Source organism: Tursiops truncatus, chromosome 13 (genome assembly GCF_011762595.2).
Source record: "Tursiops truncatus isolate mTurTru1 chromosome 13, mTurTru1.mat.Y, whole genome shotgun sequence".
NCBI classification, from domain to species: domain Eukaryota; kingdom Metazoa; phylum Chordata; class Mammalia; order Artiodactyla; family Delphinidae; genus Tursiops; species Tursiops truncatus.
Window position 1 is genome coordinate 16,919,103 of NC_047046.1, and position 27,565 is coordinate 16,946,667.

Consider the following 27,565-nt stretch of genomic DNA (forward strand, 5'->3'; position numbering starts at 1 on the left):
GAACACCCTCAATCTCCTTTTCAAAACCTGCTAGGCTGGGGACTTCACTGGTGGCACAGTGGATAAGACGCTGCGTTCCCAATGAAGGGGGCCCGGGTTCGATCCCTGGTCAGGAAACTAGATCCCACATGCATGCTGCAACTAAGAGTTTGCATGTCACAACTAAGGAGACCTGGAGTGGCAACTAAGACCCGGTGCCACCAAATAAATAAATAAATATTAAACAACAACAACAATAACAACAAAAACCCTGCTAGGGCTCTGTCAAGTGGGGATGGATGTAGACCATCCGGATGTAGACCGGAACATGTCCCATGACACATGTCCCATGACACGCCATCAGTCATCCATGGAACAGAGGCATTATGGCCAAATGAATTCACAAGATGCTGGGCTAAACAAAGTTACACAGGTCTCTTTACTGCAGGACTTCTCAGGGCCTTGAACAAACTATTAGGAATCTAAATATCCCAGGCACGGGGGTATGCAGAGTGCAGCGTTTCTCCACCTCTTTGCTGTTGGACCCCTTTTGTCAAGGGCCACACTCTGGACTCGCATTTCTAGGCACCTGTTTTGGGAATGCTGCCCTGGATCTTTACAGATTGTATTCTCACAGTGCCTGGCATACAGAAAGCACCCAAGAAATAGGAATTCAGTCGGTCCCTTGCCCTCTTGCAGAGGGAATGAGCTCAGGTTCCCCTCTTCCTCTCGTGGTAGCAGGACTGCACAGTGGTTAAGAGCAGGGCCTTTGGAGTCAAAGCCACTCTGCTCCTTCCTCCCTGCGACTTCAAGCAAATGCTTCCTCTCACAGAGGGGAGCCCGTTGCCACATCTAGAGAAGAAGGACAACGACAGGACCTTCGTGGTAGAGTGATTATGAAGCGATGAGGTGACAGATGCCAAATGCTTGCCGCGATGCCGACCTACACACTCTGAGCTTCCAGGCCATGGGAGCCCTTACTCTTCGTATTAATGAATAAGGGCAGGTTACCTGTCCAGCAGGGCTCCCAGCATCTTAGCTACGTGCGCTCGGAATTCAGGGGTGGTCTGCAGCTCGTTGCCGTCTTGTTCGTGCTCATCCACCTTGTGCCTACAACACACACGAAAAGGACCTCACTTCCTGCCAGCTCAGAAGCTGCCCCTATGAGGGTGGGGAAGACATGTGTCTGGTTCGCACTGACATCCCAGGGTCTAATAGCCTCTGGCACACAGCAGGGGAGCAATATCAATGAATGAACGCGTGAAATGTGAACCCAAAGTGCACAGTACCTGAGGCTCGGTTGGGTGGTTGGCAACTGAGTATTTGCAGCACCTGTGAAAATAACGAACACCAAAGCATTTATAGAAGAAACGACTATAGCATCAGTTGTGTGCCGAGCACTATTTTATGGGATTTACATGTATAACTCATTGAATATTTCCAATGACCCCATGGGGTGGGGGTTACCATTATCCCCATTTTGCAGAAGAGGAAACTGAGGCAAGGAGATGTAAAATAGCTTAGCCAGGGTCAAACAGCTAATAAGCGACAGAGTTGGGATGAGGACCCAGGCCATCTGGCTCCAGAGGCCCCCCCTTAACCACCATGCTGGACAAGCAAGTGTAATTTGATTCCAGCATTTATTGAGTGCCTACTATGTGCTTGGCTGTGTGCTAAGTGCTGTGGAAGAGAGAGAAGAAGGGGGCTCAGTTATGTTGATCACTGGACTGGGAGTCTTGCTGGGGTCTCAGCCTCCACATTCATTAGAGGTGCCTTTCCGGCAAGTTCATTTATTTAAGAACTATTTTCCTGACCCCTGTGTAGGCCCTGGGGATACCGTGGTGAAGGGATACCAGCCCTCGTGAAGTTCACATCATGTAACCTCTCGCTCAATAAATATTTGTGGATCAAGTACAGGCCAGAGTTGACTCTAGGTGCTGGGGATGCAGGGATGAAAGGAAAAAAGACAGGATAAATAAAGAGGCAATTGTAGAAGAAAGGAAAGCATTATATACGAAGGGAATCACACAAATCATGATGATGGTGGAGAGAAGGCATGTAACCCAGCTTTCCCGAAGAGATGGTGTCTCAGCTGTATTATTAAAGGATGAGTGGGAGTCAGACAGGAGGGGGAAAGCAGTCCATGGAAAGAGACCGATCACATAATTGCTGCTATTTATTGGGCCTTTAATGAGCGCCAAGCACTGCACATACATCATCTCAGTTCCTTCTTAACCTTACGGGGTAGGTACTACCATTACCCCCACTTTACAGATGAGGAAATTTAAGTACAGTGAGATTTAAGTACCTTGCCCAAATTTCTTACTGCTAGTAAGTGATGGGGATGGAAAGGCATTTCTGCCTATAGAAAGTGAAGAGAAAACTGCAGAGTTGTGGTGCCCACAGTACGGTCTGGAGCCTACCTACGGGAAGTGTGCAGTATGGCAGGAAGGCAAAAAGGGACAGGCAGGCAGGGAATGGATTACCAAAGGGCTTGTAAGTCCTTTTCAACAAAAGCAGGGGCTCTTTGCCATGGCCTGCTCTGGCAGTCTGGGAAAGCCTGGATCCCTTCTCAGAATGTTTTAGATGCAAAAAATGTCACACATAGGATTACAAAGAAAACCAATGATACTGAAATTCAGTTATCATTAATAGTAAAAAGCCAAATTTGGGATAGTATTAATATATGTGCTTCTTCGTTAATGTATTAAATAAGATCTACTGATGGGTCTAAAAATTACTGTAATTTTAAAAGCAGGGATGAGTGGAAATAATTTTTTTCAACATTTTATTATGAATAAAATATTTCTGATGTATCCGCAAAGACTGTAATGGGATTTGAAAATCTGCGACTTTTGTTAAGACAAAGTAACAGGTATTGCCAAAACTACTGTGGCTTGTTGTTCACATGCATGATGGAAAGAGATGCTAAATTTCAAACAGAGATTAATGAAAGTAAAGATGAAATATTTTTCCCATTCAGATTCACGGACCCTCTGGATTTTGTCCGGGATTAGGTACCCTTAAGTTAAGGGGTTTGGGATTTATTTCCAAGGCACTAGGGAGTCACGGTCAGAGAGACGTGTAGGACACAGCTCGCTGGCAGCCCCAGGGAGTGAGAAAGTGTTGGAGGCGGGGAAAGGCTGGACGCGAAAACCCAGTAAGGGTCGCGGGCACCTCGGAGAGGTGGTGGGGTGCCCAGAGTGCGACAATTAGGATGGACCCAGGGAAGCAAAGTCAAGAGACATTCAGGTGACTTGGTTTCTCTGACGGGGATAATGGAACAACCCTCCCTGCTGAACTTGTCCGCGCTTTGACTCTGAACCCCACCCAGGCCCTGGAGCCTCCTCGCGGAAAGAAGTCTAATTCCAGGGACTCCCTCTTCACCATCCATCCTCAGGCCGCAGGGGAAGATCCTGCGCCCTTCGGCCAGACTCCCCGAACATAGTCCCCTACCGGCTCTTGGCTTCTCCGGGCCCCTCGGGCGCTGCTCCAAGCCCCAGGCCGGCATCGCCGCCTCGCGGCACCGGTCCAGCTCCTCCGCATCGCTGCTGCTGCTGCTGCTCTCCAGATCGCTCATGGCGCCAGTGGGCGCCGCCACCTTGAATCACCGCAAAGGATTGTGGGGAGTGCCTCCAGGAGCGATCCTCTTTCAAGATCCCACAAGGGAGCGGAGCAGCACAGCGCATTGTGGGGATTGTAGTTCTCAGACTCAGGCCGCCATTGGTCCTAAACTGTTATGGAGGTTTCCTTAAACGTGAGAGCTGGAAGGGCCTAAGAAATCAACTTATCTATCCTTGAGGAGGAAAATGAGACCTCTAGAGAGGAAAGAATTGCTTAAGGTCACACAAGGGGTTAATGAGCCAGGATTGGTTCCCAGGTTTTGGTAAATCCGTCTGGGCATCAAGAGCACCTTAGGGAACTTTTTAAAATGCAGATTGTTGAGTCTCACTAAAAACTAGGCGAATCAGACCCCCCCGAGAGTGGGACTCAGGAATCTGTATTTCCTCCAACATCCTAGGGCCTTGCTGCTACTCAGTGTATAATCCGTGAACCAGCAGCACCGGCAAACTCCAGAGCTTGTTAGAAAATGCAGAATCTTGGCTTCAGCCCAGACCTCCTGAATCAGAACTTGCATTTAAACAGGATCTCCAAGTGATTTGTGTGCACATTAAAGTTTGAGAGGCACTATCCTAGGTGATTCTGTTGCACAATATGGTTTGGGAAACATTCTGCGTTTTTCTAGCTCAGGACTTCACTCAACCTGCACATCGGAAACATTTGGGAAACTTTAAAATACTGACTCCTAAGATCCCCCCAGGACCGACACATTAGAATCTCCACAGTTAAGATACTCCAATATAAAATATGAACAAAATCACTTTTGTCTTTGGAATGCTTTTCTTTGTGTTTTATCTTTGAAGCTAAGTGTGTCAAAATTTTTTAAAAATAAACTCTCTGGCCTCAGCTTTCCTATCATGAAAGAGAGGAAGGTAACTTATTCATCATTCTATTAAACAAGAATTGGTCCACTACCTACAATGTGGGCTATACTGGGCTTTATAAAGGATACAGAGGGTGTGGGATGGACTCACCTGTCTGCTCCACGGAAAGGAGGCACTCTTTCCGCCCCTGAAGGCAAAAAGAGGTGGGAAACAGGCTGCTATTGATAAATTGCCCAGAGACTATTGAGAACCAATTATAAAGTACATTTTTCCCCCCTACGGTGAGTAGTCCCTTAGAAAGTGGGGCAAAGGGGAGGGGGGAAAAAGCAAACTTTTTAATGGGTTGATTGGAGTAAACCTGATCACATGATGTCCTTTGATGCTAAAGATGCTATTACTTTCCTTACATCCTTGGACAATTAGGTACTGTTTGTGTGTGTATTGCAGGAGTTGAGGGAATTTGTTTGTTTGTTTTTATATTGGAGTATAGTTGATTTATAATGTTGTGTTAGTTTCAGGTGTATAGCAAAGTGAATCAGTTATACATATACATATATCCACTCTTTTTTTTTTCATTTTAGATTATTTTCCCATATAGGCCATTACAGAGTATTGAGAAGAATTCCCTGTGCTATACAGCAGGTTCTTATTAGTCATCTATTTTATATATAGTAGTGTGTATATGTCAGTCCCAATCTCCCAATTTATCCCTCACCACCCTACCTGCCTTCCTCTGGTAACCATAAGTTTGTTTTCTACATCCGTGACTCTACTTCTGTTTTGTAAATAAGTTGAGGGGATTTTTAAAAATTTATTATATTTTTACTTTTGGTTGTGTTGGGTCTTTGTTGCGGTGTGCAGGCTTCTCATCGTGGTGGCTTCTCTTGTTGTGGCGCACAGGTTTAGGTGCTCCGTGGCATGTGGGATCTTCCCAGACCAGAGCTCGAACCCGTGTCCCCTGCATTGGCAGACAGATTCTTAACCACCGTGCCACCAGGGAAGTCCAAGGGGACTTTTAACACCACATCATCCTCGCTCTCCCAGACTTTGCTTTTCTTCATCTCAGTTTCCCTACAGTCCTCACTTTCCAGAGTTGAGAGGCTCAAATGTTTAAGCAATAATGCCAGGACAGCCTTAGCATCTGTGGAAAGAAATGAAGACCATCCGAAAGAGAACAAACAAAGATTATTTATTCCCAACTTGCTATAGCCAGGGAATCAGCCACCATCTGTTGCCTTTGGCAGAGACTCCAATGCAAGCAGGGCGGTGGGACAGCTTTATAGTGGGAAAAAGGGAAGGCTTCAGGCATACCCTGACTGAGGCTGTTTGCACGGGGAAGCTGGAGGCGGGCTAAGCAGAAGCAGGCTGTCCTATGTGATTGGTTAGGGAGCTTGTTTGGCTTTCTTTCATCGATCCTAAATTGGAAGGGAGGGAATAAGGAAGCTGGCAGTTATTGACCAAATCCTGATGGTTTGGGCTTGATTGATGCAGGCATTGTGGTTTGGCTTCGGGCTGGTGGCTGCAGAGCTTGTGGGTCAGAGTTCTATTGTCGAATATGGTCTGGCCATTGTTCGTTTGTATATCTAGTCTCTCATGTCCCTCGTCATCCGTCTACTGGCAAGGTTAGGTGGAACTGATGGGGTCTGGATTAAAAGGCAGAAATGCACAGAGAGGTCTTTCAGAGGAACTAGCTGGGTTCTTTCTTTCCTTCTTTCTTCAGCGTGAGGGTGGTGCTGTCTTGGACACCGTAGCTCATCAAACTCCACCCATCCTGCAGGACTTGGCCTTGGAACTCTAGCTGTTGCTTCTCTCTGAGCAGCCCCTCCTTGACTTCAATCTGCAGCTTCAGGCTCAGGACAAGGCTATTAGGATAAATGGCATAGGCGTGGCTCCCACCACTGGGATTCTTCACAAAGACCTGGATCTCAGGGGAGATGGTCTGCAGCAGACAGATGCGAGTGTCGGAGAAAACCCCGTAATCGGCCAAGGAGTACTGGCTACTGAGGAGCTGTCGCTCCCCACCGGGCTCCTGGAAGGACAGACGCTGTAGGGATGTGGAGCCCAGGTTCCACTGGATCTTCCTTTTAACCTTCTTTATGGAGTCATAAGGGTTCACCATGATGATGAAATCCGAGGAACCCCACTCCTCCACTGTCAGTTGGATGTCTCGTGCCCCCTGGAAGGGAGAGGACAAAGAGGGGTTAAGTCCACACCCCTCTGTCTGAGTACAAAAGTGCCCTTTACCTGTCCTCATCTTTACAATGACAGCAGCAGCTGCAAACATTTAGGGGGTTCCAATCACCTTCCAGGCCCTGGGCTGGGTGCCGTTCATCCTCTTCTTAATGTATTTTATTCTCACAGCAGCCCTATGAGGTTGGTTCTGCTATTAGCCCATTTTACAGATGAGGAAACTGTGGCTGAGCAGGGTTATGCCATTTATTGACCATCACAAAAGTAGTGAGGAGCAGAGCAGGTATTTGTTTGTTTGTTTTTCTTCCACATCTTTATTGGAGTATAATTGCTTTACAATGTTGTGTTAGTTTCCGCTGTACAACAAAGTGAATCAGCTATATGTATACATATATCCCCATATCCCCTCCCTCTTGAGCCTCTCTCCCACCCTCCCTATCCCACCCCTCTAGGTGGTCACAAAGCATCGAGTTGATCTCCCTTTGCTATGCAGCAGCTTCCCACTAGCCATCCATTTTACATTTGGTAGTGAATATATGTCAATGCTACTCTCTCGCTTCATCCCAGCTTCCCCTTCCCCACCCCCCATGTCCTCAAGTCCGTTTTCTACGTCTGCGTCTTTATTCCTGCCCTGCCACTAGGTTCATCAATACTGCTTTTTCATATTCCATATATATGCGTTAGCATACAGTATTTGTTTTTCTCTTTCTGACTTACTTCACTCTGTATGACGGACTCTAGGTCCATCCGCCTCACTACAAATAACTCGATTTCGTTCCTTTTTATGGCTTAGCAATATTCCACTGTACATATGTGACACATCTTCTTTATGCACTCATCTGTTGGTGGACATTTAGGTTGCTTCCATGTCCTGGCTATTGTAAATAGTGCTGCAGTGAACATTATAGTACATGTATCTTTTTGAATTATGGTTTTCTCAGGGCATATGCCCAGTAGTGGGATTGCTGGGTCATATGGTAGTTCTATTTTTAGTTTTTTAAGGAACTTCCATACAGTTCTCCATAGTAGCTGTATCAATTCACATTCCCACCGACAGTGCAGGAGGGTTCCCTTTTCTCCACACCCTCTCCAGCATCTATTGTTTCTAGATTTTTTGATGATGGCCATTCTGACTGGCGTGAGGTTTGTGGTTTTGATTTGCATTTCTCTAATGATTAGTGATGTTGAGCATCTTTTCATGTATTGTTGGCCATCTGTATGTCTTCTTTGGAGAAATGTCTATTTAGGTCTTCTGCCCACACGAGCGGGTATTTGAACTGAGGTCAGCCAGACTCCAAAGTCTGTTCTTCACCACCGGAGGCCACACTCAAGGGCCTGAGAGCCCCAGATGTCTGAAGAGCAACATCTGGAAGGTGCTGGGGGAGGGGAATGGTGGGCCGACCTCTAGCTGATCCTTTTAAGAAGGAATATAGGCCCAGCATTGCCAAGTCTTCTGATTTGTCAAGATAAAAATCTTTTCGTGATGGTTTTTATATTCAGGAAAAATCCAAAAGCATATACTTTTCAGCCCATCTGTGGGCCTCATATGGCTGGTGGGCCCCCAGTTTGTAATCTCTGCTCCTTATTAGGGAGCCCCTGATTCTGCTTCTGCCTTCTGCTCTAAGCACCTCAGTCTTTTGCACACAACTGTAGTCCTTTGCCCCTCATCCCCTACCCTGACCCTCTCCTTGGATGGAGTACCCTTTGTTCTGAGTGTCTACATCCGTCCTTGGCTTTTAGGGCCCACCCCATGCCTTAATTTCTTCAAGGAATCTTCCTTGGTGACTTATGATGATGACATTTATTTTCCGATTCCGCAGCCCCACAAAGACCTGGGTGTGAGTTCTGGCTCTGCTGCTTCTTAGCAGTGTGACCTTGGTTAATTCACTTTACCTCTCTGAGCCTCAATCTCCTCATCTGTAAAATGGGGATAGTAACGATAAAGCTAATACTGCGACTTGACCTTTCTATTTTATAGACTTGTCCCTGAACAAGTGCTATGCAAATCATAAAGCACAAAGCATAATAGAATATTATGTTCTTTACCTGTACTGTGGGTTTGGCATCACATTATAATATTATATGGCAGTTTTTTGTTTTCTGAGTATCTTCTCTGGTGATTCTATTTAGCAGTTTTGTGCAAGTTTGCTTCCATCTGGCAAGTTTCTTAAGGGTTGTGGCCATGTCTTATTTCTGAACCATTGTTGCCCCCTTGGTCACCCCCCATCAACCCCAAGCCTGGTGCTGGCACAAAACACCTGATTGAATTGACTTGCCTGGGCTCAGCTTATGCAGAGAATGACTGAGAGCCAAGAATCCCAGTGATTCTTTGGTAGGTTATGGGAAGAAGAAAAAACAGGAAAACAAGAATTTGACGATAAGGAACCTGAAGCTCAGACAGTTGAATAATTTCCCCAAGTTCACGGAGCTGGTAGGTGGTGCAGCCAGGCCTCAAACTGACACTAAAGTCCTCTTGGCTCCATCGACACAGAATTAAATACTATGCAGTTATCTCATTCTGAGCTTCAAGCTCCTGGCATCCCAGAGAGGAGCCATTACCTTCACGTTCCATCTGGAGACTGGGTTATCGTAGTTGTCATAGCAACAGTCCTGTTTCAGGCACTGGCAGGCCCTCTGAGCGACTATGTCCCATCTGTAGCCTTTTGCCACATTGTGGGTGGGGTCAGCCGGATCCAGGATGATAGGCCTGCAACACAGAGAGAAGGCGCCCAGGTTCTTTCTGGTTTGGAGGCCCACAAGCCAGAAAGAAACCTTCTTGGCAATCATCTGAGCATCTGCTATGTCCAGAGCCCAGGATTGTCAGTCTAGGAGGGCCCAAAAACATTGCCGGAGAGTAACAGAATGGAGAGGATTCTGTTTCCAAGAATTCCTCTTGGGCAGAGTACTTTAGGTGTTTGCAAGGAATTTTTGAGGTGTACGGAGGGTGGGAGCTCCAAAGGCATGCTGGAACAGTAACAGTGGCCCACTCAGGCAGGTGGGCCTCAAGTTCAGAGCCTTCATTTTGCTGAACAGGCTACATAAGTGAGTTCAAGGCTAGAGCTGCTGAATTGCTTTGGACGACAGTAACACCACCACCACTATTTACTGATGTTTATTGAGGCATGGGCTCAAACCCTATGTGAATTAACCTATTTTAATCCCTACAGCAATTCTATAAGGTAGGGCCTATGATGATGATGATGGTGATGATGATTTTCCCCCATTTTACAGATGAGGAAACTGAGGCACAGACCTCCCTAGGTTATCCCTAGGGATTCTTACCCATCTCCTCTGCCTCAACAGAGGAGAGGTTGGGCTGTCTCCAAGCATCTCTCCTCTAGGTAAATGTTGAATAAATACTTTAAAGAATATTGGCTTGAAGGGGGTCTAATAGCCTATTTGGGTTGCTTGGGGTGACCACATGTGCTGGATGGCAAGCCCATGATCAAGACCTGGCCCTTGTACTCCAGGAGCTTTTGACTTAGGTGGGAGCTGAGATTTTTATCTAAGTGACACAACGTGATAGCAGGCTACTGACATGAACTAGACACCTTAGGCTCCATGCTCTCAACTCCCAACATCCCTGACTCCCTGAATGGTCCTGCCTCATTTAGAGTAATAACACGCTGACCTATGGGGTGGGGTCACCTGACCCAAAGTGACCCACCAGGTGACCTGATATGCAGGCCCTGTGCCCAGAGATCAGACTTGTTCCCTCTGGAGTTTGGACCAGGAATGATGGAGGTTCCTCATCAACTAGGAGTAAGAGGGGAGCCGAACAGGTGTGGAGACAGAAGCAGTGAGAGGAAAGGGAGCACGTGGGCAATAAGAGTGAGCAACAGAGAGAAGGGGAGTCTATAGATTTGCCTCAGGTCCCAGTGGTTTTCCAAGGTCAATTTTCTGGGCATCCTTACAATAAATCCTCTTTTCATTAGGAGGCCAGGTTTTTCTCCGTTGTAAAAAAAGACCCGACACTCACATAAGGGAATAATAAACAACCTTGCGATATTGCTTGCATTGACCTAAAACTTCTAATGTAAAGAGATGTCCCAGGCTGGGTTCCCCCAGAAGCAGATCCTAAGATCAGGATTTGAGTGCAAGTCATTTATTTGGAAGGAGATACCAGGAAGCACCAATAAGAGAGTGGGAAAGTGAGACAGGGAAGGGAAGGATGCCAGTAAAGAGTATGTGTCAAGGTGATTACCACTGTGAGCAACTGGGGGCTAGTCCCCCAGGCTGGACTCTGGGAAGTAGTAGAGAACATGTGTCCCAAAGAGAGTCCCTCCATCTGAGATGGGAGGGAGCTGGGGTATTTATACACCAACTTCCACCAGTCACTGGGGGAAGCTGAAAACCCACAGGCCAAGGGACGCAGGTGCTGACAGCTGGAGGTTGAACCAGCCTTCCTGGAAACAGTAAAGGCCCAGGGGATACGAATGGGTACAGGCAGCATGTGCTACAACATTTATCTGGCATCTACCATAGGCTAGATACTGTAGGCCCTTTACAAATATTTTGTCTGACTCTCCCAACAGTCCTGCATGTTTGGTGCCAATTACTCCTGTTTTACAGATGAGGAATAGAGATGAGAAAATGGTGGAGCTGGGCTTACACTTGGGTCTCCCTGGTTCTTTCCAGTTTCCCGTGCTGTCACTAAAAAGCTAAGGTAGCTTAGCTTTTCTGAAATGTTTTTCTGAAATGGTCTTCTGAGGGCAAGAGGGCTAAGGTAGGGTGGGGTGGTGGCTCGAGGAACAAGGAAAAGGCTTATAGCCCCTAAGGTCCTTGCAATTTTGAAAGGCAGTCAACTTGAGATGTCAAGTGTGTCAGGGTGAGATATCAGCTTTCCTACTTAATAAAGCCCACCCAGAAAACTCGATACCACCTTTCCCTTAATTCTCTTTCTTTTCTCTTTGAGATGTGGTTGGCATGCAGTGATCTAGTACCTCTCTTTTTTGAGCTGTTTTCTGACAAAGTCCTCAATGATCGGGTTCTGGAACGTGTAGTAGTTGGTCCAGTAGATACAGAGAAACTTATACTGCTGAAGCAGTCTCATCACGGTGGCCAGGCCGTTGTCCAACCCGAAACATGCCTCCTCCTGAGTACCCACTTCCCAGGCGTAGATGGTCAGTAGCTCAAGGGCATAGAGAGGGGGTAGCTCGGCCCTAAGGCACCAGGATTTCACGCACTGTTGAAAGACATGGGAAGAGAGAGCGAGACCCCAAGATTCCTTATAAGGATGACATTGAACCAGAAACTAGAAAAATCCAAGTTGTGGTCCCGGCTCTGCTACCTAATGGCTGCGTAGTCTTGGCCAAGTCACTTTCCCTCTCTGGCCCTAAATGGGTTTCTCCATTTCAGAATTAAGGAGCTAGGTTACTCCAGTTGGTTTCAAACTGTGCTTGACATAACTCCCGGAAATTGAGTGATAAAGGGGTGTCCCAAGGAGTGAGCAGGTTGGGCTCTGTCATCAGCACCCCAGCCTAAGCAGCTCCATTTTAATCTATTTAGGCTTCTGAAAGATTTCTTTTTTTTTTTTTTTTGCAGTACGCGAGCCTCTCACTGTTGTGGCCTCTCCCGCTGCGGAACACAGGCCCCGGATGCGCAGGCTCGGCGGCCATGGCCCACGGGCCCAGCCGCTCCGCGGCACGTGGGATCCTCCCAGACCGGGACACGAACCCGCGTCCCCTGTATCGGCAGGCGGACTCCCAACCACTGTGCCACCAGGGAAGCCCCCTGAAAGATTTCTTTTAAAGAAGAAAAAGTCTTATATAAAGTCTTAGCTAAAGAGAAAAAAAATAGTATGCGTGTGTTGGGGGACTATAGGACTAGGTAACAGCTGAGAATCCATGGTGAACATTGGGGTTGCCTCTCTAACAGGCGTTTCTTCCTTCCCCATTGTATAGTAGCCATGCTGTTTGGATGGGATTGACCCAATCCTCCTCTCTAGGGTTGGCCCTGACTGGATAGGCTCACCAGTATAAACCTATTCCCCTTGCCAAGTGATTGGTTCAAGAGAAGCTTTGTAATCTAAGTTGGCTTAATTTGAGTCAAGCCTAGTTCTTTTGTTCAGTGGTTGAAAGAAGAGAAGTCCTCTCTTGTATGTGGATGTGAGGGCAGGAACAGATGTGGCCATTCTGCCACCATGAGGGAAGCCAGCCTGTGGACCAAGGTGACATATAGAATTGAGAGACGCTGAGAGTATTATAAAGAAACTGAGCTGGAGCATTCATCAAACAGTGCCTGAAGCCTCCTCTCCACTGCTGTGGGTTTTCACACATAAGCTGATAATTCTCTTTATTGGTTAAGCCAGTTTGAATTGGTTTTTCTGTTTTTCTGTTACTTGAAAAAGAAAGCATCTTAACGGATAGCAGTCACCTCCTGTCTAAAGAACCTCTCTAACATTGAGTTAGGAAATGAAAATTTCTGTCAAACATCCAGCTATTTGGTTTGTGGAAGCAAAATTGACATCTTGTCCTGTGGCCATTATAAAAAAGTTTTATATCACACCCCTCAAAAAGACAAAAACCCACTTTGACCTTGAAACAAACAGAAACAAGGCCATCTGGTCTAGTTCCAGTCCCCAAAATAAATGAAACCTGTGCCTTTCCTGTAACTAACAAAAACAACTTTATCCTTGACTTTAAAATGTTTTTAATTGATTTCAAACTTATTTATACATTAATGAATTTGTTTTTGTAACATTTTGTGAATTCACATCTCACAAAGCTGTAAATCTTAACTAATAAAATTATAATTTTGTTAAGAATGTAAACTCATGACAAGACAATTTATTTTCTCCAATACTAGTGAAATTTTACTAGCGAGATTCTTAAAATTTACATGACAAAGAAAATGCAGAATGCCTGTAATCATAAGATGTAAGCCTTAGGAAAAATGAGCCGTTCATTTCTTTTAGGACTTTTGATAGACTATTTAATGGTACATTAAAAAAAAAAAAAAAGAGCAAACCAGAAGAAAAGATGTATGTTCCCTTCCAGTGCTGATTTATGTTAGCGATGCTCTGATTTCTTCATATTTTGGATTTCTCTGACTTTTGCGAAGTTGCAATACTTCATGACCTTTCTAGATCTGATAAGCATGTGAGAAATTTGCTATTTTTCCACCATCAACAGAGATGAACTATAAACCTAGTAATCTTGGTAATCGTTTTTTCTTTAAACGCCTATTATATATTTTTTTATTCGATTAAGCCTTTCCTTCTGCAGTCTGATTCCCTTGCAACTTCTCTGCAAGTTCTTATTTAATGAATGACTTTTTACCTCTTGTTTCTGGTTGCAGCTGGAGGTTCCACTGAGACTGTTCCAAAGCTGAGTAAACTGTGTTGCCTGAGAAATGCTCCCCATGGGCTGTTTACATTCATATGTGCCCCTTTTTTCAATTCTGAGGGTGAATCTTGTATGACAATAGCTTTTATTCTTCTGATATTTCTCTCCTCCCTCCCCACCTCTACTCTGTTTTTATTTCTGATTCTAGATTGTCTGATTCTTGGACAAGTCTGATTCTGGTTCTCGTACCTATTTGCATGGGGCCACTTATGTCCCCACTGATGACTACAATCGGTGACTCTGCTTTTATGGTTTGACCATCTGGTGGTCTCTGTCGGGAGACGGATGATAGGAATTTATTCTCTGCTGAGTGGCAGTCGATGAGAGTTTGATTGTATTTTGTGTTTCTCTCTCTCTCTCTCTCTCTCTCTCTCTCTCTCTCTCTCTCTCTCTCTCTCTCTCTCGCTCTCTCTCTCGCTCTCGCTCTCGCTCTCGCTCTCTCTCGCTCTCTTTTGGTCTGTTTGTCTTGAGTATTCAGATATCTCCTGGGAGCCCTGTTATTGTTGTCTTGTATGCCATTATGAATTTCAATCACTCAAAAATTGGGGGGTAGGGGTGCGGTGTGTGCACGCACACACACATGATTCCTGGAAAACAGCCCTGTAAAATTAGGAGCTGATGGACTGTTAGATTTTATGCTGTGTTTATTTTGGACCCGTAATTACAATAGTAAAATCACAGCTGCCAATTCTTTTTGTTTTTATGTATGTAAATGAAAAAAAAAAGGATTTCATAAAAGAATGGTCTGATTACAATATAATCTATCTGCCAGCAAATCTCTTCCCCCCAACTCCACTATGGGAAATTTATGAAGTGTAATAAATTCGTGGATAAAGACTCATGGCCACCAAAGGGGACTGAGTCAGAATTTCACCAGAATCTTTTATTTCAGAAGTAGGCAACTTCATAAGAGCAGATTGCTTAACAAAATGAGAATTAATTACTCAGGTTAATGTTCTATTGATGACTATGTGAGAGAGAGAAAAAAAAAACAAAAAACCCTTTCTTTCTTACTCTCCTACCCTCAATATACGGAAATACATGTGCAAACTAAGATACATTCTGTAAATGATATATTATTCCAACTGACACCTCAGAATAAAAAAAATCCCTATAAAAATTCCTATTATAGGGCTTCCCTGGTGGCGCAGTGGTTGGGAGTCCGCCTGCCGATGCAGGGGACACGGGTTCGTGCCCCGGTCTGGGAGGATCCCACATGCTGTGGAGTGGCTGGGTCCGTGAGCCACGGCCACTGAGCCTGCGCGTCCAGAGCCTGTGCTCCGCGGCGGGAGAGGCCGCGGCGGTTAGAGGCCTGCGTACCGCAAAAAAAAAAAAAAAAAAAATCCTATTATAGATTATGAACTAACTAATCCTCAGGAAAACAAAGATAATTATTCTGTAAAATAATAGCATATGTAAATTGGCCTTGCTTATAAAACTATTCAGAATGATGGCTTAATATTCACAAAGTGTCTTTATTAAGTTCCTTTTCAGGAATATGTAGCGTTTACATACGTTCAAAAAATCTGTCCTCCTTCCTACCAGGATAGAATTAGATAAATCAAGAATAAATCGGAACTTTCCTGGTGGCTCAGTGGTTAAGAATCCGCCTGCCAATGCAGGGGACATGCGTAGGAGCCCTGGTCCAGGAAGATCCCACATGCCACATAGCAACTAAGCCTGTGCGCCACAACTACTGAGCCTGCGCCCTGGAGCCTGCGAGCCACAACTACTGAAGCTCGCGCGCCTAGAGCCCGTGCTCCGCAATAAGAGAGGCCACCGCAATGAGAAGACCGCGCACCGCAACGAAGAGTAGCCCCAGCTCGCCGCAGCTAGAGAAAGCCCACGGGTAGCAACGAAGACCCAACGCAGCCAAAAATAAATAAATAAATTTAGTTTTTTTAAAAAAAGAATAAATCAAATGTATAAGTAAACTTGTATTCATGTCAGAAATTTCATCCAATTAGGTATGATAATCCCACGGTTAAGAATCAGACACAGGGAGTTCCCTGGTGGTCCAGTGGGTAGGACTCATCCTTTCACTGCAGGGGGCACAGTTCCATCCCTGTCAGGGGAACTAAGATCCCGCATGCCGCGTGGCACGGCCAAAAAGGAAAAAAAGGATCAGACAGAAAAGGACAAATATTGTATGACTCCACTTATAAGAGGTCCCTAGAGCGGTCAAGTTCATAGAGATAGAAAGTAGAATAGAGATTACAGGGCTGGAGGGAGGGTAGAATGGGAGGTTATTGTTTAATGGGTATAGTTTCTGTTTTGGATGATAAAAAAAAGTTCTGGAAATATGGTGATATTTACACAACATTGTGAATGTAATTAATGCCACTGACTTGTACACTTAAAATGGCAAAAGACAAAAAACCCTCCAAAACAAAACAAAAAAACAACCAAACAAAACACTTATGTCAGAATCTCAGCCAAAACACTGGGGAAAGCCCCATCTTTTTCCCAAAATGGAACTGAATTAAATACTTCAAAAGATAGAACATAAACATCAGCTTGTTGGTAAATTAAAACACAAAAGAAATCAAGGACAGCTCTTCACATGCGGAAATGATGCTCAAAAGTCCCTCTTGGAAACTGATACTGTTGCAAGGCTTATGAAAGCCCAGAATTATAGATAGTCAAAGTAACACTTTTTGGTTTGTCATGAGCATGCACAAACTTGGGCATCTCTGAGATCAGTGATATTCTTACAGTTAAGATTTGGTGAATAGAACCCAGAGAAGCTCACTTACATGTTCCTTGGTCCCTGACCCCAGTAGATGAGTTGGTAAGAATCATAAAATAATTTTGAACCATGAAAGTGAACGACAACTCCTGTGATGTTACGTTTCCAGACAAAAATGAACTATCAACCTTTTTAGCATCACGGGATTCTAGTTTTGTTTAACATACAATATGAACTCTTTGTGTCCTTAAGTATTGATCAACAAACACATCTTGTAGCACTTAGCTAAATAAAAGTTCTCAAATAAAATAAAACATCAAATTAATAATACTGAATCAGGGACTTTCCTGGTGGCACAGTGGTTAAGAATCCGCCTGCCAATGCAGGGGACACAGGTTCGAGCCCTGGTCAGGGAAGATCCCACATGCCGCGGAGCAACTAAGCCCATGCGCCACAACTATTGAGCCTGCGCTCTAGAGCCCATGAGCCACAACTACTGAAGCCCGCGCGCCTAGAGCCCGTGCTCTGCAACAAGAGAAGCCACTGCAATGAGAAGCCCGCGCACCGCGACAAAGAGTAGCCCCCGCTCGTCTGCAATTAGAGAAAGCCTGGGCGCAGCAACAAAGAACCAACACAGCCAAAAATAAATAAATAAATAAATAATAATACTGAATCAAAAAACTGCTTCAAAAAACCGTATGCAGACAAATTCTTGTCTTAGAGGCAGAAACTTTTGGGGTTTTTTTGTTTGCTTGTTTGTTTGTTTTTGGCCACATGGGGATCTTGGTTCCCTGACTAGGAATCAAACCTGTGCCTCCTGCAGTGGAAGCATGGAGTCTTAACTACTGGATCGCCAGGGAAGTCCCTTAGTGGCAGAGACTTGAACAAAGAAAGGGCTATAGAAGTAAAGCTGATACGTTGTTCTGTGGACATTACAATAAATGTGCAAGTCATATACAGGAAGAAAACACTTTGTACACTTAGACAGACAGACAAACAAAGCAAACAGATCATTTTGTTGAGTTCTAGCTCCCCAAATCCACAAAACCTTGGATCAATCCCTCTTAAGTGACTGACTGACCAAAAAAACCAATTTCATTCTTGGCTTCGGTGATGCTAACATCTGAAGATACATCACAACCTTGGTAGAAGTGATAATCATGTAAGAAAATGACTGCTTTTCCACCATAAACATACCAACTATAAACTAACTTTGGTAATATTCTGATTTTTATCTTTAAATACTTTTTTTTTCTTTTTGGACTGGACTGGTCTTTCTAAAAGCTGACCCTTACCATTTTTTTAAAAATAAGAAAGCATCTTTTTTCTTTCTTTCTCATTTTTTGTTTCTGAGTCTTCCTTTCATAAGTTCAGATGACATGTTCATCTGGGTAGTTTGAAATATACCTGGTACCATGCAGACATCATATGTGAAATCTAAAAGTAGCTGCTGTGGATGTACTCACTCAGTAATGATCACGAGACTCAGGAACTCAATCATTTGGAGGGGTAATTGGTGCAGTGTGGAATTAAACGAATTTTTCCGCTTGTTAGTCCTTAATCAGCTGAGATTAATGTCCAGAGAGCCCAGAGAAGTTGGCCTTAGCCAGCACTGGACTTTAGCTGGACCATTACAAGCACTCGTTCTTCGAAATACAGTATGTTTCTTATTTCTCTCCTTCCTCCTCTGTTTCTTTCTCCTCCCCCTCCTCTCCTTCCTCCTTCTTCATCTGCATCTTCTGCCATGTTCACATTTTAAAAGGTGAGCCTTGGGCTTCCCTGGTGGCGCAGTGGTTGAGAGTCCGCCTGCCGATTCAGGGGACACGGGTTCGTGCCCCGGTCCGGGAAGATCCCACATGCCGCGGAGCGGCTGGGCCCGTGAGCCATGGCCGCTGAGCCTGCGCGTCCGGAGCCTGTGCTCCGAACGGGAGAGGCTGCAACAGTGAGAGGCCCGCGTACCGAAAAAAAAAAAAAAAAGGTGAGCCTTCTCTCGCACCCCACCTCCATTGCCTCTTGGTGCAGTTTCCCGAGATGACAGATATGGTTCCTGCCTTTTTCTTCCCCTCCCTCCTCCATCTTCCGCTCCTGCCCCCAGCCTGGCAGCCTCCTCACCTCCAGGTACCAGTGTTTTACCAGCCGCAGGAGGCTCTTCAGCTTGGCGGGCCGGTGTTTCACGAAGTTTCTCTGCAGCTCGCTGAAGGATGGGGAGAAATGTCCAGGGGAACCGCAGGCCTTAATCAGACTCACATAGACCTCTGGGGAGGGATGAGAGTTGGGAACAGATGGCCCTGAAGAGAGAGGAGGCGAAGGGGAGAGAGTGAGGGCTCAGGAAGCCCCAGGTTGCTGACTACTCCATGGGGGAGAGACTGGTAATTATTGGAGTATCTCTCCAGGGAGACCTGGGACCACATAGCTTAAGAGACTAACAGTTTGCCTTCTTGGTTGTCCTTCCGGAGAATCAAAAGTGAGTTTTCCAGAAACAGACTCACAGTCATAGAGAACAGACTTATGGTTACCAAAGGGGGAGGGTGGGTGGGGGAGGGATGGATTGGGAGTTTGGGATCAGTAGATGCAAACTATAATGCATAGGATGGAGAAACAACAAGGTCCTACTGTACAGCACAGGGAACTAGATTCAATATGCTGTGATAAAACATAATGGTGTATATTATGGATAACTGACTCACTTTGCTGTACAGCAGAAATTAACACAACATTGTAAATCAACTAGACTTCAATAAAATACATTTTTTTAAAGTGGGTTTTCTATTCCTCAGGCTACTCAAGGACTATTGTCCTCTCTTGATGTGCCCAACACCCTCAGTTTCCCTTAATGTCTGTTTTGGATCTCTCAGCGATTTATATGAAGCTTCCATCACCATAGGGAAGGACTAATTCCATATAAGAAAGCTGGGCTCAGAGAGCACGTTTGCTGAAGGGTGGGGCGTACATCACTAACACTAATGCCTCCCACTGTCTCTTTCTGGCTCAGATGGGACCCCAATTCTGACACTTTCTCCATGGAGCAACTCCCAGCAGCCACTCTAGTTAAGAGGAGCCAGTGCACCAGATGAAAGCTGGATCATCTGAGTTTGTAGCTGATACCGTTACTAGTGCCATCGGTGCTCCTGGGAAGCAGCTCTCAGCCAATGGCTGATGGGAAGCAGAAGCTGGTGGATGAAACACTCAACAACCCACTGGGGAGACGTGCTCTGCACTTTTCCCAGAGCTCTGCAGGGCACAAGCCCAGCTGCTCAGCACGGTGACTAGTTCAACCTGCATCTTGTCATGCTCCCCGCCTTCCGTCTCACTCCCCTGCTTCCCCACCAGCATCTCCTGGGACTGCTTATCCTCACATGCCTGTCTCAGGCTCTGCTTCCGGGAAAGCACAGACAATGACAGGCCCCGCCCCCGGGGTAAATGTTTCAGAAGCTCCCAGGGTTGCTCTTACTCCTTCCCCTCCATGGCTCTCACTTCCTCTCCAATCATATATTTATCTGTGTGATTCTTTGATAAATCTGTTTCCTAAGTTGAGCCACAGGACAGCCAGAGTTGAGTCAGTCCCAGGCACTGTGGTCACCCAGCACCCAGCACAGGACATGGGTTGAATGGGTGAATACAGGTGTCTGCACGTGGCCACGAAGGAGAGGTGAGGAAGCTGCGGGTCCCCCGGGAGGGTGGTCGTGTGAGTCTGGTGGGCTTCCGCTTACCCAGGACACTGTAGGCCGGCACGATGGTGACAGTGATGGGCTCCGCAGTCTCCCAGGACTGGATGGTGAAGGCGACAGCAGAGTGGACTCCCTGGACCAGCCTCAGGTCCTGGAGCTGGAGGCTCAGGAGGTCCTGGCAATACCTGAGCTTTTCACATAGCAGGCTCAGAACGTCGTCGTGGTGCCTGGCCTCCTCCTGGAAGCTGTGGAAACCACTCAGGAGCATCACCAGCTCCACCTCTGAGCTGTCCCTGAGCACTGTGCCGTTCCCGAAGGAGCCCACCTGCAGAACACAGAGTCCCGTCACCCCGAGGCCACTGCCTGGACCAGGCAATCCCTGATGCTCTTTCCACGGATGATCGCCACCGCCCTGAGGGATGGGCGGGGAGTATTTCCTTTTTTAAAAATTATTTATTTATTTATTTTTGGCTGCATTGGGTCTTCTTTGCTGCGTGTGCGGGCTTTCTCTAGCTGTGGTGAGCGGGGGCTACTCTTCATTGCAGTGCACGGGCTTCTCATTGCGGTGGCTTCTCTTGTTGCAGAGCACGGGCTCTAGGCATGCTGGTTTCAGTAGTTGTAGCACGCAGGCTCAGTAGTTGTGGCTCGGTGCCTCTAGAGCGCAGGCTCAGTAGCTGTGGCGTACGGGCTTAGTTGCTCCGCAGCATGTGGGATCTTCCCTGACCAGAGATCGAACCCGTGTCCCCTGCATTGGCAGGCAGATTCTTAACCACTGTGCCACCAGGGAAGTCCGGGTGGGGAGTATTAACATCCCTTCTTTACAGGAGACAAAGCGGGTATGTGGAGAGGCAAGCCTCTCGTCCAGGGTCACACAGTGGGTGCTTCCAACCAGGCAGCCAGACTCCACAGCCCACGCTTCTTATTTACTCCACTGCCTCGCTTCCAAGACTCAGCCTTATCTGCAGAGTGATCCCCACTCCAAGGGAACAGTCATCCTCCACAGGGTGGTGGTTGGAGAATTCTGGCGGGGGCGGATGTCTGAATAATTTCATGACATTAAAAAGGGGGGCACAGGGGGCTTCCCTGGTGGCGCAGTGGTTGAGAGTCTGCCTGCCGATGCAGGGGACACGGGTTCGTGCCCCGGTCTGGGAAGATCCCACATGCCGCGGAGTGGTTGGGCCCGTGAGCCATGGCCGCTGAGCCTGTGTGTCCGGAGCCTGTGCTCCGCAACGGGAGAGGCCACAACAGTCAGAGGCCCGCGTACCGCAAAAAAAAATACAAACAAAAAGGGGGGCACAGGGACTTCCCTGGTGGTCCAGTGGGTAAGACTCCGCCCCCCCCCCAATGCAGGGTGCCCAGGTTTGATCCCTGGTTGGGGAACTAGATCCTGCATGCATGCCGCAGCTAAGAAGTCTGCATGCCGCAACTAAGATCCCGCCTGCGGCAACTCAGACCTGGCACAGCCTAAATTAATAAATAAATGAAGAAATAAATATCTAAAACATAAAATAAAAATAAAAAGGGGGGCACAGGATTGCCTGGTGGATGAGAACCGCGGGCTGGGGAACGGGGCCGCCTGACCTTGACCTCGCCCCGTGCCCCTGTTTCTCAGTTGCATCATCCTCTGAACTCTGCTCATCTGGAACCTCAGAGTAATGACGGCACATGAGTAACTGGCTGATTGGGAGGATTCGACGAGACAATGTGTGCCAAGGGCTTGCCGTGGTGCCTGGCACACAGGAAGTCAGCAATATATCTCTCTTCCTTCTGCTCTACTCGACTTAGATAATCTCTTCTGCTGCCTGGAGTTCAGCTTCCCCATCTGAATTGAAGGAGCCCGAGCTGGATGATTTTGAAAGGGTCTTTTTGATGTTCTGAGATCCTAAACTTGCTCTCCAGCGCTGTGGCCTCCGGTATACAAAGTCCCCCAAGTCTCTGGCCTTCTCTCTTTCTCACTCCAGGTCGGGAGGTGGAATTGCCAGGGATGCTTCAGACCTCAGGTCGGCCACCTCTGGTGGTGGGTGGAGTCAAGGAACATTGATGATGACCCAGCTGCCGCCAGTTGAGCCCTCACTGTGCCTGGCACCACTGAAAGCCCTTTGTACACACAATGTCTTTTAATCCTCACCCCCATTAATTGAGGTGGGGGGACTAGTATAATTATCCCCATTGTACACATGAGAAAAGGAAGGCAGTTGGGGGTTAATCAACTTGCCATGGGCTCACAGCCAGGACTGATAGTCACAGTCAGATAGAGGGTCAGAACACCAGGTGTGGTGGTTCTACCTCTTTCTTCCCTGTGACCCAAGTCTATGTGGCAGGCCCTGCGTCTGTGCAGGAGTTCGCCATCTTTTGTTTCCTCTTCCTTTCCCATTTTCTTTCTCCACCTGCGTTCGGACTCAGCGTTTCTGCCCTACGTGAGAGGGTTGGGAATGGCACTCTGGGTGCGGATGAAGAGCACATCCCGCTGAAGGCTGTGCCTGTGCTGCCCTTCCCACCTTTTCCAGTGGTAAGATACAGGCAGAGAGGGAAGAGCGTTCTAGAACAGGCTTCATGACTTGCTTCAGTCCAAACCTATTCAAACCCAAGGACAAGCATTCACTCTTGTGGACCAGCGCAGCTTACCAGATTTTCAGGGGTGGGGGGAGGGTTTAAAGCCCAAATAAAGTGTTAATTTCTCGTTGGCCAGGGGGCACAAGCCGCCCACACAGGGTGGGCAGGTAGCTCCCTCAGCATCCAAACTCCCTCTGTGGGGAAATGAAACCCACGGGGTCATTTGGAGGAAAGGTGCAGTTTCAATACACCCATACAAAGCGAGTAGAGTCATAAGATTTATTACTTTCAAAAATAGATAACTGGGCTTCCCTGGTGGCGCAGTGGTTGAGAGTCTGCCTGCCAATGCAGGCGACACGGGTTCGTGCCCCGGTCTGGGAAGATCCCACATGCCGCGGAGCGGCTGGGCCCCGTAAGCCATGGCCGCTGGGCCTGCGCATCCGGAGCCTGTGCCCCGCAACGGGAGAGGCCACAACAGTGAGAGGCCCGCGTACCGCAAAAAAAAAAAAAAAGAGAGAGAGATAATTAATGAGAACCTGCTGTATAGCACAGGGAACTCTACTCAATGCTCTGTGGTGACCTAAATGAGAAAGAAATCTAAAAAGGAGGGGATATATGTATACGTATAACTGATTCACTTTGCTGTACAGCAGAAACTAACACAACATTGTAAAGCAGCTATACTCCAACCAAAATTAATTAAAAAAATTTTTTTAATGATTTATTACTCACAGATCCCAGAAGCAAGGGGACACAGTGAGCCGGGGGAAGGGCAGTCTTCCACCCCAGGTCACAAGCCAGCAGGAGATAGAGCAGGGTAGCAAGCACCTAGTACTTACAAGGTGATTGGGGCAGAGGTTACTAACTTTTCACAGGCTTAACTCGAAGTGGTTTTTTTTTTAACACCTCTATTGGAGTATAATTGCTTTACAATGGTGTGTTTCTGCTTTATAACAAAGTGAATCAGTTATACATATACATATGTTCCCATATCTCTTCCCTCTTGCGTCTCCCTCCCTCCCACCCTCCCTATCCCACCCCTCTAGGTGGTCACAAAGCACCGAGCTGATCTCCCTGTGCTATGCGGCTGCTTCCCACTAGCTATCTATTTTATGTTTGGTAGTGTATATATGTCCACGCCATTCTCTCACTTTGTCACAGCTTACCCTTCCCCCTCCCCATATCCTCAAGTCCATTCTCTAGTAGGTCTGTGTCTCTATTCCCGTCTTACCCCTACGTTCTTCATGACCTCCTTTTTTTTTTATTTCTTAGATTCCATATATATGTGTTAGCATATGGTATTTGTGTTTCTCTTTTTGACTTACTTTACAGCGTATGACAGACTCTAGGTCCATCCACCTCGCTACAAATAACTCAATTTCATTTCTTTTTATGGCTGAGTAATATTCCATTGTATATATGTGCCACATCTTCTTTATCCATTCACCCGATGATGGACACTTAGGTTGCTTCCATGTCCTGGCTATTGTAAATAGAGCTGCAATGAACATTTTGGTACATGACTCTTTTTGAATTATGGTTTTCTCAGGGTATATGCCCAGTAGTGGGATTGCTGCATCGTATGGTAATTCTATCTGTAGTTTTTTAAGGAACCTCCATACTGTTCTCCATAGTGGCTGTATCAATTTACATTAAAAAAAATTTTTTTTAAAACCCTCTTAGCTCTACATTTAAAAAAAGTTTTATTTATTTATGTTTTTTGGCCACACAGTGCGGCATGCAGAACTTCCCTGACCAGGGATCGAAACTGTGCCCGCTGCAGTGGAAGCTCAGAGTCTTAACCACTGGACCACCAGGGAAGCCCACTCAGTGGTTATATTAAAAGGTTCCACCGGGGAAGGCAAAGCAGGAACCTGTGGGGATACCCTAAACCTACCTAAAAGTCCAGACTCTGAACATTTGGTGTTAGTCGGGTCACCATACTGTAAAATGCCTAGGCAGCCACTCAGAAAAACAAAATCGTTTTCCTCAAAATTTGTTTTCCTCATCACACCTTTCTAGTTTTGACCTTCTTGCATTATTATCCTAGCTAGGACAGGAGGTGACATGATACAGCTGCAGGAAGGGCTTGGGGAAAAAAAGCTCAGTGAGGGCAGCCTGGAGTGGAGTAAGATAGATCCTGGTTGAAATCCCAGCTTCACTACTAGCTGTGTGACCTTGGGCAAGTGACCTCACCTCTCTGAGCTTCCATTAAAAAAAATTTCCATTATCAAAAACTTTAAACAGAAAAATAGAAAGAGCATACAATGAACACTTATACATCCACCCAGATTCAACAAGTCTAAACTCTGCCATATTTCCTTCAACTAAGCCACTTTAAAGTAAATTACAGACACTAAGGACCATTGTCCCTAAGTACTTTAGCATTTGTGTCCAACAAAAGAGAACACTTTTCCCCATAACCACAAAACTATTTTGCCTCAAAGAAAAACAGTTCCCTGGGACTTCCCTGGTGGTCCGGTGGTAAAGAATCAACTTTCCAATGCAGGGAACTCGGGTTCGATCCCTGGTCAGGGAACGAAGATCCTTCATGCTGCAGGGCAACTAAGCCCGCGTGCCACAACTACTGAGCTCCCACGCCTCAACGAGAGAGCCCGTGTGCCGCAAACTACAAAGCCCACACACCCTGGAGCCCACGCGCCACAACTAGAAAGAGAAAACCTGCACGCCACAACTAGAGAGAAGCCCGAGCCTGCACGCTGCAACAAAAGATCCCGCATTGCCACAACTAAGACCTGACGCAGCCAAGAAAATAAATAAAATAAATAAATATTAAAAAAACAATTCCCTTATATATATTATTTAACATTCTGGCCATATTGAAATTTCCCCAATTGTTCCCAAATTATATTTTACAGATGGTCCATTCACACCAAGATCCAATCAGAGACCTTGCATTGCATTTGGTCATTATGGATCTTAAATCACTGAGTTTCCATTCTGCTCATCTGTAAAATGGGAAAAGAACAGTACATACCTCACAGGGTACACAAATTAGACATAATACATGTTAAGGGGTTAGGCTAGTGCATCCAAAAAAGTACACTATTATTATTAGCTTCCTTACTGGACTTGCTCTGCTCAAGGCAGCAGTGCATTGGGATGGAGTGTCTTGAGATGTCAGTAGCATGGGCTAGAGATAATGAGGCAACAGGTCCCAGCATCCTCAGGGATGTAGACCCACAAGCTGCATTTTGCCCAGCCCTGGCCTGGGGATGGAGGGAACCAGTCTCACCTTGACCACCTTCAGCACCCCCAATTCCTGGTCCAGCCCATGCTCCCCTTTGAAGCTCTGCTCCCTCAGGAACTGCTCCACGGTCTGCACAGTCTCCAGCACCTCTTTTTTCCACTTCTGGCTGGGATGCAGGCAGTCATTTACGAAGGAGTTCAGCCTGGAAGCTGGGGTGACAAACAGCTCCGGGAGCACTGCCATCTCTGTCTTGAGACTACCACTGGTGGCTAGATATATACCCACACACCTACCCAGCTCCTGGCACACACACTCTTCTTTAAGGGGACTCCTCCTCAGCTGACCTCCAGCACCCTGTGGAACAAAGGACCAGAGTGGAGAGGAAACAAGGGGCGTCTGGCTGACCAGGGTATCCTCTTCCTGGAGGCCGTTCACTGCAGCTGGGGTACTGAGGGACACTGCGTGAAACCACCTTCACAGGCGGGGCTTTTAATCACCCTTTCTGCTGTAGGTTTCGTTTCTCACCTCTTAGTTTCCCTTTTACAATTTGGAAACTGAAACTGGCTTGAGGATGGCCCTGGGAAAGGCAACTCCCCCAGGAGATGGGAGTTGGATGGTATCCACCAATCCCATCCCCACAACCTTGTCACCCGAAACAGGCTCAGCAAGAGCAGTGACTCACTCGAGGTTGGGCTGAACAGTGGGAATTCTAGGGTTCCGCAGAACGAACTCTGGAATTCCCGTCTGCCCTTTGCCAGACTCGTAACCTCTCTGACCCTCACATAAATAATCCTTAAAATGGGTTTAAGAATAATACCTACCCCATAGGTTGTGTGGATTAAGCGTGAGAACATTTAGCAGAGAAAACATTAAGTAAATGCAAGTATTGTTATTCCTTCATTGTACATCTAGTGAGTGCTGGCTGGGTGCCAGACATTGTGCTAAGAAGACAAGGTAAGACGTGGTTCCTGCCCCAGGGGCTCCCAGAGCAGTGGGGCAGACAGAGGAGACACAGAGAGTCCAGTGTCCTGTGTACTAGGAGAAAAGAGGGCACAGAAACCTGGTGGAAATTCAGGCAGAAGAGTTTCTTTGGGGTCACCTGTGGTGTCAGCAAACACCTGCTTGAGATGACTCTTAAAAGACTGGGAATGTGGCCAGGAGACAAAGGGCACAAGACAGGATAAGGCTGAGAAGTGTGAATGTGCCAGGTATGTGCCAGGACTCGGCTGTCAGGTCCACGTTGGCTTGGAGGGCAGGGAGGGGAGAGGTGAGAGCTGTGCCTGGACAGGTGGGCAGGGATTGAAACTCGGAATGCCATTCATTCATTCATTCAACAAACATTTGTTGAGTGCCTGCTATGTGCCACGCAGGTGTCCTGGGGATACAGCAGTGAATAGGCAAAATTCTCGGACTGCAGAGGGCTTACACTCTAATGGTGGAGACAGATAATAAACAGGATAAATAAGTAACATTATAATAATTAA

The 27,565-nt window shown here is 46.6% G+C and overlaps 2 protein-coding genes across 5 annotated transcripts in view; both read right to left on the minus strand.

Annotated features, from left to right (window-relative positions):
- Nucleotides 1-5,447, minus strand: part of C13H12orf43 (chromosome 13 C12orf43 homolog) — a 41,766-nt gene extending 36,319 nt beyond the window's left edge. For both annotated transcript variants that reach the window (XM_073790197.1, XM_033837054.2), the window contains exons 1-4: nt 5,251-5,447; nt 3,436-4,611; nt 1,269-1,311; nt 991-1,089 (exon numbers count right to left, since the gene is read on the minus strand). In XM_073790197.1, the coding sequence (XP_073646298.1) occupies nt 991-1,089; nt 1,269-1,311; nt 3,436-3,559 (266 nt within the window). In that variant the 5' untranslated portion in view covers nt 3,560-4,611; nt 5,251-5,447. The remainder of the gene's footprint in view (nt 1-990; nt 1,090-1,268; nt 1,312-3,435; nt 4,612-5,250) is intronic.
- A 145-nt stretch (nt 5,448-5,592) lies between these two features.
- Nucleotides 5,593-26,627, minus strand: OASL (2'-5'-oligoadenylate synthetase like). Of its 3 annotated transcripts, none has more exons than XM_033837057.2 (6): nt 26,375-26,620; nt 20,360-20,642; nt 18,762-18,937; nt 11,558-11,799; nt 9,174-9,321; nt 5,593-6,600 (listed from the first exon to the last, which is right to left on the minus strand). In XM_033837057.2, the coding sequence occupies exons 2-6, from the start codon at nt 20,583-20,585 to the stop codon at nt 6,112-6,114; spliced, it is 1,281 nt and encodes a 426-aa protein (XP_033692948.1). In that variant the 5' UTR covers nt 20,586-20,642; nt 26,375-26,620; the 3' UTR covers nt 5,593-6,111. The 3 variants fall into 3 exon arrangements, with proteins under 3 accessions (XP_033692948.1, XP_033692947.1, XP_073646295.1); XM_033837056.2 differs by having other exon boundaries at nt 26,127-26,619; XM_073790194.1 differs by lacking the exons at nt 9,174-9,321; nt 11,558-11,799 and having other exon boundaries at nt 26,127-26,627.
- Nucleotides 26,628-27,565: the final 938 nt, after the last annotated feature.